The following is a 21,994-nucleotide window of genomic DNA, read 5'->3' as shown; positions in this document are numbered from 1 at the left end:
ACAAACAATATAGCGCAACGATATGAGAATCTTCCAATCAGCCTAAGCTGTCAAAGTATGGTCACGTATGGTATCCGGAGGCAGTCAAGTATATGGTATCGGCAGGCGGTCGACAAGGAAGACTGGCAGAACTGCCTGAAACTTGAACGCTGTTTATTGCGCGATATTGTTCCCGGAAATGAGTACAACTCAGCGACGGCCATATCAGCAGGTGTACCAGCTGGTCGAAGAACAGGATCACCGTCACCCTCACACAGCGCTCAGTTTAATGGTGACGAGGAAGTTTAGAGATAAGGCACGAAATGCAACTACTACAGCCTCCAACATCGTAGAAGCCATTGCGAACGGCTACAATACTTCCATAAATATCGGGTCGCCTCTTGCGTCACCGTGGTAAGACCACATCCCGTTGCATTCGAGCATTCACAAACATTACAAAGTTTCGCGATGATACCGCAGCGCCTTAAGCCTGTAGACGCAATAGTTCTTTGCATTTTGTCAGTTTTCACTTCAAGCAGTTTGTTTATGCACACAAAAATAGTTTTAGAGCTCTTAAAAGATGTCTTGGCACAAAGCAACAGCAGGTGTCGGAATAGGTGCTTAGCTTTGTTAAATTTTGATAAGCCGTGGGCGTCTGTGCATGAATGAAGTATGCACACAATCACAATGTTGCCGTTTTATATAAAACGCTTCAGAATGGCGGAGCAGCAAGGCTAGACAGTTGCCGAAAATCAGATTTCAGAGACGTCGTACAGTTTGGTGCATTATTACAGATTAACACCTGGCCAAGAATGCAACGAAAAAGAAATACGAAGGAAAGCAACAAATCCCTATCTAGAAATACAATATAAAATTTTCTGTCGTCGCCGAGATTTTCTGCAATGTTCCTACTCATGATCTTGTTGTAAGAACAGAATTTTTTGCAGCAACGACAAAATTTTGTATCTTTACGGCAGTAAAGTACTGCAGAACCACAGACTAGAGATCAGTACTATAAAAAAAGACTACAGTAGTACAGAAAAAAGCTACAAAACAAAAGAAAAATCTGTGGTTACGACAAAACAGCAGAATATCGCATTTCTGGCATGGTTCGGCCTTTTTTTTGTGTGTGTGTCTGTGGACTGGGTTAGGATTAGCGCTGAGTTCGGTGCGCTTTATACAGACAGATAACTGATATCTAACTGTGCAATTAAGATTTCTTTATCGGACAAGGCGACTGTAACTGACTCACACACATTGGCGAAGCTTCGATGATATGATAGGCCTCTGCGATCTCACACGTGTGCCGTAACGGTGGCTAAAAAAACGTTCGTGTTTAAACTGCGCCATGCATTAAGCATTTGCGTGGAAAAGAGGACAGGCGGGTGGCACAGCCTCCGTTTTGGGCTTACTGGTGCGCCATTAGGCGTGTGTTTTAAAAAACCCACGCCTTGCTGTATTAAGCTGCTAGTGTTAGGCCACAGCGCCGAGGACAACTTCGTTTTCGAAGTTCTAATTACTGATATGGATATTACTTAAGGCGAAGCTACACCCCTCGAAGTAAGGAGACAAAAAGTAATAGTTAAAAAGTTATATTCCGTATTAGTCAAACAGTCCACTAGTTAAAACGCCTTAGGTGTATTCTGATGCGCTATACCACAAACCGTGTTACATGTTCTAACTCAAAAAGCCTATTTTTTTTTAATTACAGAACACCTTATGCGCATCACCCGGTATATAAAGGAGGAAATCGAGCCGCCGCTGATAGCACATGTAAACTGCTATCGGACAGCAAAATGGAGGTCATGCGGGAGCAATCACGTGCTGTAAGAAACGATTTCTCGCTCAACGAATGCAGTGCTGTGACACCAACTCTGCATTGCATTAAATGATCTCAATGCGTACTGGCTACCCACCTTGAGAGCAACAAGATACTGCCTCGTTTTTTCTCGGGCAAGGAAGACTTTGCCGAACCTGCCCTTCCCCAGCGGCCGGCCGATCTCGAAGTCGCTGAGGCACCAGATTTTGACTCCTTCCTCGGAGCTGCAATCAAATACAAATTTTTATAACATGGACGACGCAGCGCAAGTAGTAATTTCACCTAATGAACGAGTGGAAGGCCACATAGTCTCAAGCACTATGACAGCATGAGTGCTACGTCTCCTCTCAGATATGCTTAAAATGAACCACATGGCCAGGAAAAAAATGACGCCATCCTGGCTGATGGCTTAATGCACATGTGTCGTTCTGACCTGTTTTTTAAAAGATTCCCCAGTAAAAGAAAAAAAACGGCATTACAGGGAAGCTTCGTTGGTTCCCAGATAATAGGCGCCAAAATCCTACGCTATGTTCCTTAAAGTTGCATTATATGGATACATTTCTATACGTTCCACAATACGGCTTCCAGGTAAATGCATCCGTAACTCTGCCAAATTTTTATCGTGCGGTTAGTTTAGGCACTGATAAAAGGCGCGCTAGCGTACAAGCGGGTCGAGCATGGCCACAAGCGCAGAGGAAGTCCTCCGCAATGCATAAGTGCAAGTGGGCAAGCATAGATGATGTCACTGCTCTTATCGCTGCACGCGCAGCCTCAGGACCCAGAGGCAGAGGGGCATAAGTAATGTCACTGCTTTTATCGCTGCACGCGAAGCCTCAGAGACTAGAGGCGGAGGGGACGAGAAGAGCAGGAGAGGTGAGGCTGTCAGCTGTTAGGGTGCGTTCTCCGCAATGCATAAGTGCACGTGGGGAGCCATGAAAACATGGCCATGTTTGTCTACAAGCACGCGGAGCCTAAGTGCTTGGAGGTAGGGTATGCGAAGAGCAGAAAGGCAGAGGCAGTCAGCAGCCAAGGTGGATTCTCCGCAATGCAGTAATGCACGTGCGGAAACAATAAAAAAAATTTCTCCGCCAGCACTGTTTCAGTGTTCGATTTCTGAGCGTTAACTACGGGAGCTTCAAATGTTTACATCGATGTGCTCGGCAAACGTGGAAAAGACGAAATCCAAACAGCCGCGTATGCTTCCTTTCCGGAAATATCCCTTCTAAGATACAAGCTGCGCCATCTACCTCATATTTTGCACTATATACTTTTGCGATATACAGCCACCTTCGCTACATCCGGTATATTTTCTCGTTATATCAGTTAATAAATTTAAAATGTGCATCACAACCAGACGATTTGTTTGACACCATTCGGAACCCCCTGCGACAAACAGTTCAGCCGTAATGGCCCTATGAAAGTCCTCGGAATGCGCGGCTTGGGGCGGAAAGGTCGTCCTTGCGAATCCCAGAAATAATTTAGGCTTCATCTCAATTAGAAAGTCTGTCCTCATGAGCATGAAAAGTTTGGTTTGGTTTGATTTATAGGGGTTTAACGTCGCAAACCTACTCAGGCTATGAGAGACGCCGTAGTGGAGGGCTCCGGAAATTTCGACCACCTGGGGTTTTTTTAACGTGCACTGATATCGCGCAGTACACGGGCCTCTAGAATTTCGCCCCCATCGTAATTCGACCGCCGTGGCCGGATCGAACCCGCGTCTTTCAGGTCATCAGCCGAACAACTGTAATCGCTGTACGTAGACAAGTCCCTGGCCGTCGATATTCGGTTGAAGGTTTTTTGTTTTGTTGTTGTTTTGTTGACCGCGGCTCTCCAGGCAAAGGCGCATGCTGTATAAGCAGTTCTATGAAACGGGAACAGACGCGACTCTGCTAATGTCTTAACACGCTGTGTGCTCGGAGTGATCATTATTTTTAACATATCAGGAGCGTCTCAGAATCAAAAAGGCAATGGCGCACACAACACGAAAGCAAGAAAACACTGGCTAAAAGTAGCCCTAGCGCTTACGATTCTTCCATGGATTCTTGCGAGCTGCTCGTGGAAGCCTGCTGCTCGTCGATGGCACTGCTAGTCGTGCTCACAGGTTCCTTGATGTCAAGACCGCTGCGAATTGTAACGTTGCAGGAATAAGCTGGCATAAATGAAAAGCTCTCAAAAGCGTATTGCCGCCCTTCTAGCCTTCCTGCCCTGTTATTCCCGCTAGCCGCAGCTCAGGTGCTTCAGGTTTCGATGGTAGATGCCGCGGCTAGCCACTAACAACAACTACAACATGCACGCGCTATCGCGCTATGTACCAAAAGCGAATTTAAGGAAAAGAGCTGCAGTCACCCATTTCCACCCTCAAGGAAGAAAGTTAGGGGGCGGGGGGGAGGGCGCATCTCTCAGCAAGGACTTTTCTGTGGAGTGTTTAAGAAAAAATCTATTTTCCTTGGCGAAGTCTACGAAGTACACCGCTTTAATAGGCAGCCCTCCCCTCCCCCCCCCCTCCCCCCCCCCCCCCCACGAACCATCTAAACCACCCCTGAACCACCTTCCTGAACACCTGAACAACGCCGTAATGGAAGGGAGGAAGGTGGGAGTGAAAGAAGAAAGAAAGAAAGAGGTGCCGTAGTCTCTTCAGAAACTTCTTGCGGTTAGATCTCGCTCTTTATTACAAACGCTAGCGCCATTTCCTTGTTCAGTTACGTTCATAGCGAATGGCGGAGCAGTTGCGGCTTCAGAGGAGGTTTTTCCAAATAGCCGGGAAGGAAGTTGCTCGCGCTTTCCTTCCCCTGGCAAGGGCCGCTCCCAAGCTTTTCTTCCCCCATGAACCATGCGGAGCCTGAGGGCCTCGAGGCAGGCGACGCCAAGCGCAAAGTGCAGAGGCAATAGGAGGCCGCGGCGGTTTCATCGCAGCACAGATGCGGAAGGGGGCTAAGCATTCGACAACGAGGACTGTGGGAAGGACGAAACCCCGCCTATTTTATTTGCTGCTCGCCGGAGTGGATGCGTTATAATAATGTTTCCCGCCAAGGACAATACATATCCGAAATAACCAACGAGGTTCTATTTCATACGTTGGAAAGCAACCTGCGTGATGGTTCAAGTGTCCGCCGAAATATGTGAGGCAGATACCGCGCCATTTCCTTTCCTGAAAAGTCAATTACCAACCTATATGTGGTCTCCTTGAAACCATGTAACGACTTCAATGCTCCGATACCTGCCACGGTGGCTTAGTAGTTAGGGCGCTCGGTTACTGAGCCGGAGTGCCCGGGTTCAATCCCGACCACGACGGCAACATTTGAATGGGGGCGAAACGCAAAAGGCGCCCGTGTGCTGTGCGATGTCAGTGCACGTTAAAGATCCCCTGGTGGTCGAAATTAATCCGGAGCCCTCTTCTTTCACTCCCTCCGTTATCCCTTCCCTTACGGGCGCGGTTCCGGTGTCCACCGAGATACGTGAGACAGTTACTGAGCCATTTGCTTTCCTCAAAAACCAATTCCAATGTTCGTGCTACGATCCCAAAGGTTTCAGTCACCGTGATTTCAGTGCATGAATGCATTCGGTGTGGTGTCAGGAGCAGTAAAGGGAGAAAATGGTCATTTTAAGCCGTAGAATACAGAAAACAAGTATTAGGAAAAGAATGGAAAGAAAAGATGCAGCAACTGGCTCCCTCTCGTCGGACCGCTCAACCACGCCGTCGGGGAACGTAGGTAGTAAACGAGGAAAGAGAGAAAGGGGTGCCGTAGAATATGACTCCGGATTAACATCAACAACCTAACGTCCGGTAACTGATATGCAGTGACATCGTACACAGAACATGAGACTTTTGCACTCTGTCTGCATAAAAATGCGGCCACTGCACTGACACCGCACAGTACATGGGCCTCCAGTTTCGCCTCCAACGGCGCACACAACATAAAAGCAACAGAAACACTGGCTAAAAGTAGCCCGAGCGCTTACGATTCTTCGAAGGATTCTTCCAAGCTGCTCATGGAAGCTTGCTGCTCGTCCATGCAGTTCCCAGCTGCGCTCACGGGTTCCTTCGAGCCAAGAGCGCTGCGAATCGTAACGTTGCAGGGTGAGGAATAAGGAGACAAAATAATGAAAAGATGTAATGCACGCGCTATCGCACAAGGCATCACGGGCGGAATTAAGGACAAGAGGCGCAGTCCTCCCTTTCCACTCTCAAACAAGTAATTTAGTTTAACCATTGGCCCACTGGCGGCCATAGGGGTAGGGGGGGGGGGGGGGCGCATCTCTCAGGGAGGTCTTTTCTTCGCTATTTATCTTTGGCGGAGTCCACGATGCACACTGCGTTAATACGCATGCCCCCCCCCCCCCCCCCCCCCCCCCCCAATTTTCTTTTCTTCGAAGATAAGTCAAGTGATAAAATGTGCCAATAAACGCCCCCCCCCCCCCCCCCAAGAGTGGTCCACAAATGAAAATTCATCTTCAAGAAAAGTAAATGGCGTAGTAGCTATCTCACTTCTCTGTGGGCACCTCAACAGCGCCATAAGGAAGGGAGGAAGGTGGGAGTGAAAGAAGAAAAAATACTGCGCCGACACTGCCTCAGTGTTCGACTTAAAAGCGTTAGTTACGGGAGCTTCAAGTGTTTACATCGGTGTGCTCAGCCAGAAGAACACCAAAACGAAACATCCGCGGATGTTTCCTTTCCGGAAACATCTCTTCTAAGACACAAGCAATGCCATCTACCTCATGGATTTTTTATTGCGATTTGCAGCCGCCTTCATTATGTCCGGTATATTTCCTTGTAATATAAGATAATTAATTTCAAAGACATGTGCATCACAACACGACAAATCGTTTGACACCATCCGGAACCCCCTGTGACAACTGATTCAGCCGTAACGGCCGTCTGAAGGTCCTCGGAATGAAAAGCTTGGGGGCGGGAAAGGTTGTAGTTGCCAATCCCGCACATATTTCGAGCTTCATCTCAATTACTGATATTATCCTCAGGAACGCGCCAAGTCATTTGCCACCGCTTGAAACATTCTGCTTCAAACGCGCGGCCCCCAAACTTTATGCAATTGGTCGCTATACTGGCACATATATAACGGATCGAAACTATAGGTACAAATTAGAGGTGCACAGAAGAGGAATCTGAACTCGTATTTCTGCCGCTGGAACTGGATCTACACGTTCCGAGCGTTCTTGGAAACCTCGAATTATTGCCCTGGCGGCCGATTTCTCTAATTCAAACCGAATTAACGTCGGGCTATCGCCTTTTTATTAATTCCCTTAACGCTATAAAGATCCTGCGCAGGCTGTCATCGGCGATCAGAAATTGACATCCTGTCCAGTGAATCGGTCTGTGTGCCAATCCAGCCCAGTAGTTGATACGCATGGTATAAATATCCTTGAAGTGGCTATGTTGCCAGCAGCCGGCAGAATACCCGAAAAAGAGGATGCCGGCCGCGTCGTCTTATGGGCTCGCTGGTTGCGCAGCAAATGTAAGGAGCACGAATACAGTGTTACGTTCCTTAAGGCCAAAGACTTTAACAGCTCATACTCGCGGCCATGACTGTCCGTCCGTCCGTTACATATTGAAGTGAAAGTCATAGCTAGTCGTTACTAGTCCAAGTCATGACTAGTCATTAATCAGTCATCGAATAATTAGTCATGACTAACTAGTCATTAACCAGTCATTATTAGTTAGTCATTAACCGGGCATGAATATTTAGTCATCAGATGCATAAACAGTAGCAGCCAAAGTTGCGTGGAAAGGCTTCCGCCTCGCGCACTTTAGATCGTCAATGTGCATGGAGCCCTTAACGAAGGCACCATCTCCTTTGTTCGTTCACCTTCTTCTCACCCTTCCCCTCACGGCGCGGTTGATGTATCCGCCAAGAAGTGGGGCAGTACGCATTTCCCTTTCCTGAAGAATGGTTGTGGTTTACCTCGGTTAAGCGTGGTTTAGCGAAAAATTTCCTCTTGACAGGGGCTGCGAATTTCTGTCTTCTGCGTCCCCAAAAGCCGTGCTGATCCACTGTCACAGAACCGATGGAACGTAGCACTGTGTTCATGTTCTTACCTTTGCTGCGCACGTCTCGTGACACCAGCAATCCAATAAGACGACGTGGCCGGCATCCTCTTCGGCTATTATGCCAGCTACTGGCAACATAGCCACTTCTTTGTACTGACATCGCACAGTACACGAGCCTCTAGAATTTCGCCTCTATCGGCACACACAACACGCAAGCAACGAGAACACAGGTTAAATGTAGCCCGAGCGCTTACGATTCTTCGACGACTCCTTCCGACCTGCTCGTGGAAGCCTGCTGCTTGTCCATGTTGCTGCGAGTCGCGCTCACGGGTTCCTTCGTGCCAAGAGCGCTGCGAAATGTAACGTTGCAGGGTGAGGAATAAGGAGACAAAATAATGAAACGATGTAATGCACGCGATGTAATGCACAAGGCCCCAAGGGCGGATTTAAGGAAAAGAGCTGCAGTCAAAGGTGGAAAATCGCTGAATGATTGCGATAAAAGTTACTGCGAAATGTGAGTGCATTTGTCGAGGTATTTGAACGATACGCGATAGCATAAGGAACATGAAATGCCAAGCGGTGCCGGCGGCGTTTGGCCTCGGAAAAAATTGACAATGCAGAAGGGGAAAACCCCGGCCTCTCTCCGCTGGCGCTGATCAGCAGCAACGTAGTTGGCCAGGAGGGTCTCTCAGTATGATTCCGCCGTGGTTGGGTATGAAAGGTGTGGGAACGTAATGCACGTTAGGAGGACGTGAAGAAAGTCTCCCGGTTTCCCGCAGAAGTTACAGGAGGAAAGGAACTGATCGGGACAGCGGGAATGAGGGAGAATAGGGTAGGGAGCAGAACGGGTATGGAGTCGGCACCTATGGGAGGCCTGGGTTAGGGTTACGGAGGGACCCCTGCGGTGCGTAAACGCGCAGGGTATCTCGAGAGTGGCTAAAGATATCTCTGAAGGTAAGCCGACGCTCCTGGGATGGCGGACGGCATCCAACTCCGGCCCGCAAAGGGAGACCTCGGGCGAGGGAGTGGACCACCTCGTTTCCAGGGAGGCCTGCGTGTGCGTGCCTCAACCAGCGCTCTCGCCGTAACTGGATCCTCCTCCTCTTTCCTCCTCGCGCTCTCTTCGCCACCGCCGTACTTTCATCCGCTGCTGTGCTACTCGTACGCGCTGCCGCTTACGCCGACGCAGCTCAAGTCGGGAAGAAGTAGCGCTCTAAAAGATTCCCGGATAACCTACGCGGTTGCCTTGACCGTGTCATCAGATCTTATATTCCTCAGAGCCTCGAGCCCAGCCCCTGGCGTTACGACATGACGCAGCACAGTTCAGGCTGCTGAAAACCCCTCGTAAACCCCAAAACCAAAGGCTGAGGAACGAGTCCTGCACCACGAAAGAGGCAAAAGCGTGCCTGCAGCTTTAGCCTTACGGGCATCTAAGCTACGGGCTGCCGCTACTGCCAGCCATTGCGCACTGCCGCCGACTTACGTGTCACTTCCAGCCAGTTGCCGCCAGTGCGCCTGGACCGAGCCGTCGAGCGAGGTTCGGTTCACCGCGAGCACCGCGTCGTTCGTCGCGAGCACTGGCGCGCGTGCACGAGGCGAAATCACGAGAGGGCTGTATTTGACGAAGACAAAGAACAAAGCACAAGGTCTTGCTCTCAGTCGAAGACAAAAAGAATCAACCTAGATCTACAGCCAAAGGCAGCATTTTGGATCAGGCGGTCTCCGCTGCGGCCCTTTCGGCGACATAGGGTCGTTGAAGGTGTTGCAGTGGAACTGCCGGTCTATTCTTTCTTCTTCAACAGATTTAATTTGTTTAATCAGTAAATTAAGTCCAGATTAAATCTCTTCAGGAAACGTGGCTCGCTAAAGATTCTAGGTACAATTTACAAAATTATCGTTCTTTCAGGCTTGACCGGCCCTCAAGAGGTGGTGGGTTGCTATTGTTCGTATCCACAAAATTTTGCCACTGGGCAACTGTGTCATTTGATTATATGGACAGGCAGTGCGAAATTCAGACTCTTGATCTCAATATTCCTGGATATCAGCGACTCACTCTGGCTAATGTATATTTTCCAACAGGTGTGCATGACATTCGGCCTCTTGACTCGTTTTTATCTAGTTGCAGGAAACAGGTTTTAATTAATTGTTGGAGACTTCAACTCGCATCATGTTTCGTGGGGGTTTCGAACAGATCGCTGCGGTACGCTCTTATGGGACTGGGCTTGTGTAAATAACCTCATCTGTTTTAATTCGGGTCTCCCCACATTTGTCCGTGGTCAGTCTCGCTCAGCGTTAGACTTGTCATTTTCTTCCCCCGGAATAACTGTGTCCTCTGGGGCGCCAGTTGACTGTGCCTCCAATAGTGATCACCTTCCGATCAGCTTCCAAGTTATGTGCCGGTTGACCTCTCCTAACAGCACACGGCGCACATTCATAAATTACGGAAGTTTTAAAAATACCCTCAAAGCAGACCTTCAGGAATTATCTCATTCCAACAGTGGAGATAATGCCATCCGCATTTGTTCAATTTTGGATGGAGCTCGTAAAAAATCGGAGTTCTTGGTTCAGGCACATAAGGGAACATCTCCGTGCCTTTGGTGGAACGCAGAGTGCGCTCGAGATTATAGGCGCTGAAAGGCTGCTTGGAAGAAACTTCTCCACAATCAGTGTCCCAAAAACTGGATCGATTATAAGTTCGTTGCATCTACGTTCAAGCGCACCGTATCTCGAGCAAAGGAGTTGCACGATACTGAACGCTACGAATTCCTTTCAAAATCTGGAAATAGGCGCGCTTTATTCAATTACCTAAAATTCAGGAAACTAATCTCGCCCACCATGAACGCTGTCTCCCTAGTTCAGTCACCGGCTGAACTTGCACAGTCCCTGGAAGAGATAGGCAGAGGCCTTGAGCGCCGGTTTATGGCTCTTCTTCCTTCTCCTCAGAGATTTCTTGCCACTTTGGACGATTTAGAGGAGGTCACCCTCACTGAGCTCTCGAACACTGTATCCCGCCTTCCACCCGCGGCCCCTGACCCTGATGGTGTGACTTCTTCTATGATTAAAATTTTGTTCGAGGAATCTCCCACCGACTTACTGGCACTTATAAATTACTCTCTTAAAAGGCCATGGGTTCAAAATGAGTGGCGTCTAGCAAAGATTATCCCGTTGCTTAAAAAGCAGAGAGATGGTTATGTGTTAGACAATATAAGGCCAATTTCTATAACTTCGAATCTCGTTAAGTTAATTGAGAGGGTGTTGCATGGCAGAATAATGTCTGTTATTTCAGAGACTGGGTTGTTGAACCCTTGCCAGATTGGTTTCAGACCAGGATGCTCTATATGGTGTGCCCATACCGATCTGGAGAGCCGCATACAGTTAGCTCGTCGCCGAAACCAATACGCAGCGCTTGTTACTTTAGATATATCTAAAGCTTATGACAGCGTTGAGCACAGGACGCTCTTGCAAAGACTACAGGCAGTAGGACTTCCGAGATACTTTGTGGCTTGGGTGCTGAATTCCTTGCTGACAGGGAATTTTACTGCTTCCAGAACGGTGTTTCATCAAGCAAATTTCGACAAGCGAGAGGAGTGCCCCAAGGGGCGGTCCTCTCCGCTGTACTTTTCAACATCTTACACAGCAGTATTCCCTGCAGTCCTCAGGTGTCCACCTATGTGTATGCTGATGACATCGCCTTTTTTGCTTCAGAGAACGACATTTCCTCTTTGTACCAGTCTTTACAGTCCTGCCTGAATGTCCTAGACCAATGGTTAAGAGACATTAATCTGTCCCTTAATGTCAATAAATGTGCTTTAATGGTTTTTCCGCTCTCTCGCCCAGTTAATATCTCTATTGTTTACAGGAGCCATGTAATTCCTCAAGTGCAAAGTGTCAAATACCTCGCAGTAATTAATGATCCTTCTCTTTCCTGGGGTGCCCATATCGAGCAGATCACTGCGAAAGGAGTCCGAGCAGTCGGTATGCTGCGCAGGCTGAGCAGTGTTCGTTCTGGCCTGAGAAGGCACTCACTTCTTATGATTTATAGAATGTACGTCCGTCCAGTCTTAGAGTTCGGCTGTGTTTTATTCTCTGGTGCGCCAGCGTATAAACTTCGCCCCTTGATTCTCTTGGAGCGGGAGGCGTTGCGCCTTTGTTTGGGCCTTCCAAAATTTGTGGCGAATTCCGTTTTGTACCTGGAAGCGCGTATTCCATCATTGACTTCTATATTTCGGCTCTTAACGGTGCAGACGTTCGTAAGAATGTGCGATTCTTCGCTTTATGCCTCCAATTTGATCTTCCTTCGTCAGCCTCGGCTATTTTTCAACGAATCCTGGTCTCGTTTCCGTACTGTTTTGTGCAATCCCTCCTTGACCCCGTAAACGTACGCATTTCGGACATCCGTCCGGTATGCGCCAACTCTTCCTCTATTCAGATTGTCTTCGATGACATCTTTCCAAAACATGCAAAGTTAATGCCTTTTCATTTGCTCAGCGGTTTATTGCAGGATTACCTGCTGTGCTTTAAATCTCATGTGCTCATAGCGACAGACGCCTCACAGTGTGAAGAAAAGGCTGGTGTTGGCATTTTCTCCATCTCCCTTGACTGGTCATTCTCTCTCCGCCTTCCCGATTACACCCCTATTTATTTGACCGAATTTCTAGCAGTAGTCTTAGCGTTGCGCAAATTAAACAGCTCCTTGTCTTCTGTCATAATTATGACAGATTCATTATCGTTGTGTTCCTCTCTCACCGCGCCTACAACATCTCAGGCACTTCGGTTACTCAAATGCTTGGTTCCACCCCACGTGTGTTCATTACGGTTGGTCTGGGTGCCTGGGCACAGAGGAATCCATTTGAATGAGGTTGCCGATACCCTGGCGAAGGCATCTCTTCAAGGCCCAGTCGTATCTGTGCTTCCACCCAGCGCATATATTACGGCGGCCAGGTTTCGCAGGTATCTGCTCTTGAAAGAATTTGCAGCATCAGCTCTGACCTCCTCTCCCGAATTCCGGCATCTCCTTTACCCGTGGTGCAGTAAAGGATGGCGATCACGCAAGCTTGAGGTTTCCTTCACGCGTCTACGTTGTCGCGTGCCTCACTTAAACTTCTACCTTTATAGATCTGGTCTGGCGGTCTCCCCATTGTGCCCGTTCTGCGGAGAACCCGAAACGATAGATCATTTCTTGATGACCTGCCGCCGTTTCTCAAATTTACGGAGCCGCCTGCTGGAGCTTCCGTTACGACAGCTTGGTCTAAGTCTGTCAGCCGGGATTGCTCTGTCTCTTGGCGCTTCCTCCCTTGGGCACAGCAACTGGGGTGTGCTCTCCGCCATGCAAAACTTCCTTACACACACTAAACGGCTGCCGTCTTAAGCTCTGCTCTTTCTCATGATCAATATTTCTCTGGAACGAAAGCTTTCTGAAACGTGGAATATTTAGCCCCGTTCTCTATTTCAGTCACCGATCTCACAGCATTTGTTTAGCCTATTTCAATTACACATCTGAGAACCTTTCATTTATTTCCTAATTGCTATTATTATCACAATTATTTTATTTTTCCCCACCATTATTTTCTTGTTTAATATTTTGTGCACCTATCAGTTGCCGCCTGTGTCTTGGCCAATCCCCCGCAGCGGGTACGCGCCATTATCTAGAGGACAACAACAACAACAAAACGGTACGAGTTAGAAAATGGAGTGATGCGGTTGAGGAGAGCGAAATATAAATACCTGAATCGCAAGCCGCTAGGATAACTAAAAACTTCAAAGCGTGAGCAGCGATGCCACCCTCCGCTCGTTATCGGATCTGCGAAGGCCACTGGCAATGTGAGCCGGTCTAATCGATTCTGCTTCTCTCTGCCTCCGAGCAGCTGCAGCTTGGATGCAGAGTGCTCGGCGGGAGGGAGCTCAGCCAAGATTCCCTCCACTGGCGGATGGAGAAACAAGATAACAAGCCAAAGAACCAGCGAGCGTCGACGGCGCAGCAGCTGCCTTGCCGTAGTGCTACGGGTGGTAGGGAAGGCGCTCGTGGCGCTCGCAAGGCGCGCCGTCGACACGCTCAATACCCAGTTGCGCTCATTGCTGAGCGAGAGGTCAATCGGCGGCGCAGCCAGACCAAGGAGCGGCGAGCGACAAAGACCTCGCAGCAGTGAGAGGAGCAAGAAAAGAACTGTAGCGCAGCCACGGCCTATGTGGTCCAAACAGGGCGGTGCATCAATGAAAGGTCAGGTGAGCACAACCGGTCAGTAAGAGACGTAAGTGGTGCACACCATTCTCAGCACTGTGCTGAGTGTTATGAATGCCCTCGAGCAGCAGAACATTTGCGACGGGCTAGATGCAAGTACTGCAAAAAAGTGTCAACCACGGTTTCACGAGATAAAGATTTTAGGTAAAAGCAAAGATACGAGTGCAAAGGAACTATTGGAAGCATTTCATATAAAAAAGAGAGGTGTATATATTTTGTGTTAGCGATACGTCGGTGAGCCTCTTCAAATCGGAAACGGCGTATCTTGACCGGTTATGTAGATAGTGTTATGTGGGAACTAATATCTCTCCGCACGTGTCCTGGTTTTTCCTTATAGTTGCTGCTCTGTTTGTGATTAAAGTTAGGTGAAGTTTAGCGCTAGTCCTGTGTGGTCCTCTCATGTGTACGTCTTGGTTGTGCTACAGTTCTTTTTTTACATCTAGCCCAACAAAAAGTTTTTCTAAGCGAGAGGAGCGTCTCCGGGAACAAGGTGTAGAGAGCGAACCATCCACATCCTGAACTGCAGTCTCGGACAAGGTTCGTACTAGAAGGGCCGCGCTGGGGCTAGAGAGCGCGAAGCACTCGCCGCCACCCAGCCGTGGGTTAACGCTTATTGTTCAACTGTGCTGTAGCACAGTGTAGCCAATTCTTTTACTTGCTTCTAGATACTCTATAAAACACGCCCCGATAGGCGTCCAGCGAAAGTTATTTTTTGATGCGAACACTCCTCGTGGGTGAGATGCGAAGAAGTCTGCAGAGAGCATTGAACGGCCGCGCCGTGGCGCATGACATTGCTTCCCGTATTGATAAAGTTGTTACAGTGAGACTTTTCGCTGACGGCTGCCTGCTCTACTGTGGTATAAATAATACAGATAATCAAAAAGCGCTTCATGATGCTCTCGTAGCTGTCGAAAAATGGTGCCAATGCTGGAAAGTGAATATCAATGAAGAGAAAATAGTAGTTTTGCGCCTCACGAACAGGACCAAACATGCCCATGACTACTGTTATATGCTAGGATCTACCGCACTTACCACAGTGGAAACACTTAAATACCTGGGAGTCCTCATTTCTAGAGATCTAAGCTGGAAAAACCATGTACTAAAAATCTGTTCAGCCGCTGAAAAGAAACTCTGGTTTTTGCGCCGAAGATTGAAACTGGCCTCACAGTCTGCCAAGCTAGCTGCCTATTTAACTTATGTACGACCAACATTACAATATGACTGCATTATATGGGATCCTGTAGAAAGTGGCTTAAAAAAAAATTGAAAGTGTGCAAAGAAGAGCAGCTCGATTCATAATGTCCAGATATGCGCGTACTGATTCTGTACCAGAGATGTTGTGTCTTCTCAATTTGCCACCTCTAGCCGAACGTCGCCGAATAACCAGACTAAAATTTTTATTTCAGCTCTCAAGAAATTCCTTCAATATCAATAGCCCCCATTACTTGGTCCGAAAACAGCTTACACATCTCAGAGCAAGCAATGAGTACTGTTACCAAACCCCGAACCCACGCAATAATGTGTACGCTAATTCTTATTTTCCGAGGACGATAACAGAATGGAATAATTTACCAGCATCTCTCTTACAGTCCAGTACATTAACAACTTTCGAAAAATCTATATCCATTTCGCACTAAAAAAGTTTTTTTTTATGTTATACGCCTAATCAACTCGCCTAAGGTGCAGGCCGGGATTGTAGAATTTTTTTGTTATTTTTCCTTTTCTGTGTGAAATAACTTTTTTTCAAGTGAATATTTACTAACACTGCTTCTGTATAAAAAGTGAAACATTACGCGGTAAGAAATGATTGTATAGATGAAGATTCACTTTGTATTTTTCTATAATCGACAAAACCATTTTACTTTTCAAGTGTCACGCCCCACCACTGTAACGGCCCCACGGCCAACAGTATTTTCAAATAAATAAAAATAAATGACCGGGAGTAGAAAACATTTGATTGTATGGCATGGTGGCACTTTTCATGCGTATGCAGTCTCTTCCAAGAAACTACGAACGCTTTCGCGGGTTGCTACACGGCCGGAGCTGTGACGGCATGTCTGAGGGTGAGTTCTAAAAAGCACCTTGTAGAATGCCTCGTGCATCGGTATTACGTCAGGAACATAGCGAGGTAGATACTCCGGCACAAAACAAGACGAAGTTCCTTAAACTGCTATGTCCAGGTTCTTGTCTCGTGCGTAAGCCTATTTGTGCAGCCAGCAAGGTTGATTCTTTGGCAAAAGCAGTAGACCACATAAATCACAGGACAAGCGTTCTTACTTCGGTTTTTATTTCTTCGATGCCGTCCTCCTTGTCTTTGCTCTGCCATTTTCCATGATAAATGGCTAGCTCACACAGAAATATTAATCGATGCACATTTTCGAACGGCTCTGGCTGTACGAAGAAAGGCTGCCGGGAAGGCTTGATTTCACACAGCGGTACTCACACGGTGCAATAAAGCTTTTCTCTCTCACACACACAGCCAGCGGCCACAACACCGCCAGTGACAAACGTGCAAGAGTCAGTGGAATTGAGCTGAGTGTCTTATGACTAGAAAGGGGGTAAAAGAGGATGGCACACTTAAAATGCATGTTTGCGCGTGAAGCTTGCCTGTACTGCTTGTTTTGATCGACGACAATGAAACGTGTAAGTGTCTCCTTTTTATGTCAAATGCAGCAGCTCGTGCGTTGTTGCCAATGTCCTTTTTCTGTTAGAAGATCTAGAGTCCCCTTTCTGCGAACTTCGCAAATGTACACAATTTACTATCTTTCTGGCAGGCCTTTTGTATTGATTGTAAGCAATATTCATTTCAATATGACTCCATACCAGGCAGAAGAGGTCACTCATTAGAGGTAAATCAAATAGAGAACAGGCGTATTCGGGATATCTGAACGCCCAAAAATCATCGAAGAATGAAAATGGCGGCCCAGCAGGTAGTGTACACAATTTTGTTCTGAAAGCAACACTACGCTAGTCGCCGAGCCATTTCGCGGAGCCGAGGAAGGGCATACTGCGCATGCACGAGGAACAGTGACGTCACATGGCGCATAGCTGGCGCGCCGCCGCCGCGCTCGCCACTTATGCAGGCGCAGGAGCGGCGCATAGCTAGCGTGCCGGGGCCGCCGCCGCTGCCGCACGCTTTCCATCGCCTCTCTCTCTCTACTCTCCGATGCGCAGGAGCGGCGCACAGCTAGCGTGCCGGGGGCCGCCGAAACGCCAGCTGTGAGTAGTGACGTCACTTGCTCCTCGCGCATGCGCAGTATGGTCGTGCAAGAGCACGCGAAACGGCGAGACTGCGGGCAATGTAGCTCACGCAACACTATATGGCTATGCGCAGATGTTGCGTTCGCAATCCTCCAGGTTTAACCAGAGCTAAACTACAGCCAATTTTAACGAATGTTTTGCTTTATCTTAGTTGTATTCAGATTTTGTTGCTTCTTACAATAAACTGAAGTAACTGTCATTTTAAATGCCATCCTGATTTGTTTGTTGGGTTTATCTAAATCCAGTTGTGTTTTAATTTTCTAGCCCCCCCCCCCTTTCGGAACGCAAGTCTGGCGTTGTGGGTTAATTGATAAAATACTACACTCTGCGGACATGCATCCATGATATCACATGCGTTTGTGGAAAAATAAAAAAAAATAATAAAAAATCAATGACGGCGCAAGCGCCCTTCATGCTTTGCTAATGTGAACTGCGGAAGTTCAGTGGCAGCTACAGAAGAGGGAAACGCTTTGCGTGATCCAAATTCTCCAGTGTTTTGGTCCACTTATGCTACCTTGGACGACGATAAGCTGGACGCCCCACTGCAGCTATACTGTGCATTGTGTCGCGCGCGTGTGTTTGTACTCTACTCAAATTAGATCATCACGCGCGTCCGACCTGTATATATGTTAATATGTCAATATGTTTCGTTTGGTTTATTGCGGTTTAACGTCGCAAAGCAACTAAGGCTATGAGGGACGCCGTAGTGAAGGGCTCCGGAAACTTCGACCACCTGGGGTTCGTTAACGTGCACTGACCTCGCACAGTACACGGGCCTCTAGAATTTCGGCTTCATCAAAATTCGGCCGCCGCGGCCGGGATCGAACCCGCGTCTTTCGGGTCAGCAGCCGAGCGCCGTCACCACTAAGCTACCGCGGAGGGTGCTGTCTTATGTAAATAGATTTCTTGTATGGTGTACCTCTCCCCCCTACCCTTTCTAACTGTCCGCTCACCTCTTTCATTTCATTTCTGCCTGCTCTCCTTTCATTATTTCCGCTGCCCCAGCTCAGGAGCTTCCCGTAGCAATGGCAGATGCCCGGGCTAGCAAAAATCTTTTCCTTCCTTGTACTATGTTTATTAAAACAACTACTACTACTACTACTACTTTGGTCCACTCTCTGGCATGAAATAAACTCATCATCATCATCATTGGCAGCCTGACTACACTTACTGCAGGGCAAAGGCCACTATCATGTCCCTCCAATTTTTCCAGCTGTAGCCACCGAATCCCCGCAAGCTCCTTAGGTATGTCACCACCTTTTTCAAAAATTTTTTAAATTTTGACTATTAAATTTTTATTTCACATTTGCCTTATAAAGCACCGTTTTATATGATATTCAAAAGCAAGAAGGAGTGAAAAAAGCCACGCTCGCATTTATTATTCACAAAAAAAATGCCCAAACTTGGCTGTTATGCAAATATTCATAACTAGCGATTGGAGAGCAGGAATTGTAAACTTTTTGGCACAGACTAAGCCAACTAGCTATACTGTGCAACCAACTAGGATCTTTGCCATCCGATAATTGGGAAAAACGTTATAGCAAAAATTCCAACGAAAACAAAAAAAAATGTGTCATTTTTGCCTGCATTCCTTGGCATAAAACATGATGATATCAAAACTCACGATTCGATTTCATTTACCTATAGTTCATTTGCACAGGCTAATAACAAAAGAAAGAGCATGCAAAGTTTCATTGAAAAATAATTATTCATTTCGAAGTTATCACTGTTTGCGCAACACGAAAGTGCAAGAAATAAAGTTTTGAGAAAAACAAGATTAAAGTTTTTCAATCCTTGTAGAAACAAGATCATCATGTCCTAGAAAGTTAAAATCCTCCAGGTTCATAGCTAGGGCCTCCCTTAGCTGACATGAGCTCTCTTTTGGCATTTGTTGCAGCCCGTCCTTTTTTGCGGAGATGTTTTGCCTCACCCGTTGATTGACGCTGGGCCTTCATCCCACGGTAATGGTGACTGGTGCAACATGCTAGGAGAGTGTGGTGGCCAGATTCGATGCCTGCTTCCCTCAAAATGTCTGCTGTACTTCTGTTGCCATCACTGACGGACGAATTCGGTAGCATTCAAAGCGATAGCGCGAAGCGCGCGCAAAGTAAACTAAGAAGCTTCTAGCGTCATGCATCCCCCTTGCGAAAATTAAAGCAATGTTTAAAAAGAAAGGAAGCCTTAAAAATTGCCTTTGAATAATCTTTTACATATCAGACTAAAACAAAACAAAAAATTTTCAATATACGCCGTTGATTATCGCCGAGTTATCATTTTCTGTTACCAAACCACATCAGTTTCGGTTTCAGAACTGTTCACCACCTGTTCGAAACTTGGCTATAACTTTTTAACACAATCAGATACGAACATTATTCTTGCTGCAAAACATTTTTGAATGTTTGGGGATTCCCAGAATATAAAGAAGAAAAAATGTCATTTTTACAAAAAAAAAAACGCCTTTTGATCTAACTTTCTGCCGCCCGCCACTACGCCTGCCTTCCCTTCGAATCCTTCTTTGTGATATTCCCTAACCAATTTCTTCCTACTGATTTCAACTAGCATGTCTTTAACCGCGAAATAAACTAAGCACAACTAACTGCGACGCGAGTCAGTAACTGCGAATGCTATTCTTAAACAGACGATTTAAAGAAAGTTCTTAGATGTGTCAGGATACGTGAGATCTTTCGAGCATGATTCACGTCACGCTTTTGTAGTATTCGACACTATGTCCCTGGTTTTATCGGTGAGCTCTCTGCTTGCAAAGAAGCGCTTTGTGCGTGCAGCAACTGCAATTCAATTTAGGGTTGCTTACATAAGGGACGTTAAATACAAGACGTATGCTCGGTGTAGGCATGGAGTACCGAGACGTATGGGCGTTTACCTTATTACAACCCGCGTGTCTCTCCGCTTTGAGGGTTAGAATTCAAATTGAAGACAAGGGTAATGAGGGAGAGCATTTGAATTTCTGGTACGGCGCCTTCCGTGTATATTTTCATCAAGACAGGTCACACAATTTCTACTGCGCAGGAAAGACTTGTTCCACTAGGCGACAGATCAAGAGGCAGTTTCGCCGTAAGCATATGCTCCGTTTCAAAGTGAGTAAAAACACAAAGATGACCCACGCTAAATGCGCTTCCCATCATCTCTTGCTCCATCGGAAACATCCATTCATTCACAAAACATTTCCACCCAGAGGCAAGAAAGTTCCCGTTATACGGAAACGATGCCTTGAATTATGGTGGAAGTTCACACTAGAGATACGTTACAGCCGATGAACGCCAAAAAATTAGGATATCATCGATTACTGCATAAACTACGCAACAAGGTGATGTCGCACGGTATCAAAGCTGTCGTTTGCATCACTCCCTGCGAGTGTTGCAGGAATAGCGGGAGGCTTCCTGCATCAACACATCGCGCAGAAGGCCATGATATGTACTGAGAGCCATCTTATACTGACATTTTCGCGAGCAAGGTGTACTGTACTCCACCGGTCCACATGCTGAACGCTGGCACCACATCTGCCTATACTAGTGAGGACTAACTGGAGCAAATGCAAGACCCATCAGTGTACACATACGCAAATTATGTTTGTTACAACTAGAACAAAAGAAGTTTGGCGATTAAGGAAATAAGCTTAACTGCATGTCTACCTTCGTCACGAATTCTGAATGACCGAAAATAATAAAAAACAAAAGCACTGGCTACGCCTTGAGTCGGAAATAGTTCACAGAAAATTAGCAAGCTGCTTGCGTTGAAATTTGCAATCCTCAGCGATAACAAACTGAAGGCGCTCAGATGTGCACGAAAAAATGATAAAGTGGCGGCAAGCCGAGCGTTCGTGGCGCTCTTTGCTCGTCGCGGCAGACGAAAATGTGATATCTTTCTCGGAGCGTCGGGCGTTGCTATAGCACACTGTTCAATCCGAAAAAATGGCGACGTCCATGACACCGCGAACGGTGCTTCCGTTCGGCGAACATCACAGTAAAACGTACAGCCGCAGTGCAGGATGCGGATTTCGGCAAGAGCGCGCTGCACGGCATATTGTACTTCGCAGTGACGAGCATTTCGTTCACCACACTGAGCACTTTTCGACTTCCGATATCGGCGTGGTCCGCGGACATTCGAAGACTTCCTGGAACTGAGCCGCCTGGCCGGCTGACATGTCACAGCGCCGCGGGTCCTCAGCGGTGCACATGAACAGGCAGCTGTCGACGAGCAGCAGGCGCTGCTGGTCGTCGACGGCATACTGCTGGGCATCCTGCTGCAGCTCCAAAGCTCTCAGCACCGCACCGATGGCCATGACATCAGCCAGCCGCGAGGAATAGAATTTCGCAGAGCGATTCAGCTGCAGGCACTGGCTGAGGATGTCGATGTGCCCTGCCGTCTCCACGTCTTCGGGGTCCGGCAGGGACTGCATGCCAGTCATTCCGAGGCTATGCAAAACGGCTCGCACGAGCGCCACGCCAAGGAAGTTGTAGTTTAGCGACTCGACGTCGCCATAGTTGAACAGCGGCGGAACCAGAGCCACGGCGGGAATGTAGACCACGTTGTTCATGGTGAGCACGTTGGGGAACGCGGAAAGCAAAGGGGATGACACTTCGGCGCGCTTCAGGGACCATCTCCAGGCGGCTTGCGCAGCGGCCTTGTAATCGTTAGCAAAGCTGCCGGTAATCTTTGGAAGGTAAGAATAGTA

General features: G+C 47.5%; 1 protein-coding gene across 1 annotated transcript in view; it reads right to left on the bottom strand.

Annotated features, from left to right (window-relative positions):
- The window catches only part of LOC149359347 (aurora kinase A-B-like), a 14,775-nt gene extending 12,901 nt beyond the window's left edge, over window positions 1-1,874 (bottom strand). The window contains exons 1-2 of the mRNA XM_089571601.1: window positions 1,815-1,874; window positions 1,611-1,630 (exon numbers count right to left, since the gene is read on the bottom strand). Of these exons, the coding sequence (XP_089427727.1) occupies window positions 1,611-1,630; window positions 1,815-1,859 (65 nt within the window). The 5' untranslated portion in view covers window positions 1,860-1,874. The remainder of the gene's footprint in view (window positions 1-1,610; window positions 1,631-1,814) is intronic.
- Between the last annotated feature and the right edge of the window lie 20,120 nt (window positions 1,875-21,994).

The sequence above is a fragment of the Amblyomma mixtum genome, chromosome 2 (assembly GCF_055824585.1).
Source record: "Amblyomma mixtum isolate Tamu chromosome 2, ASM5582458v1, whole genome shotgun sequence".
Taxonomy (NCBI): Eukaryota; Metazoa; Arthropoda; class Arachnida; order Ixodida; family Ixodidae; genus Amblyomma; species Amblyomma mixtum.
This window is presented reverse-complemented; position numbering and strand designations above follow the sequence as displayed.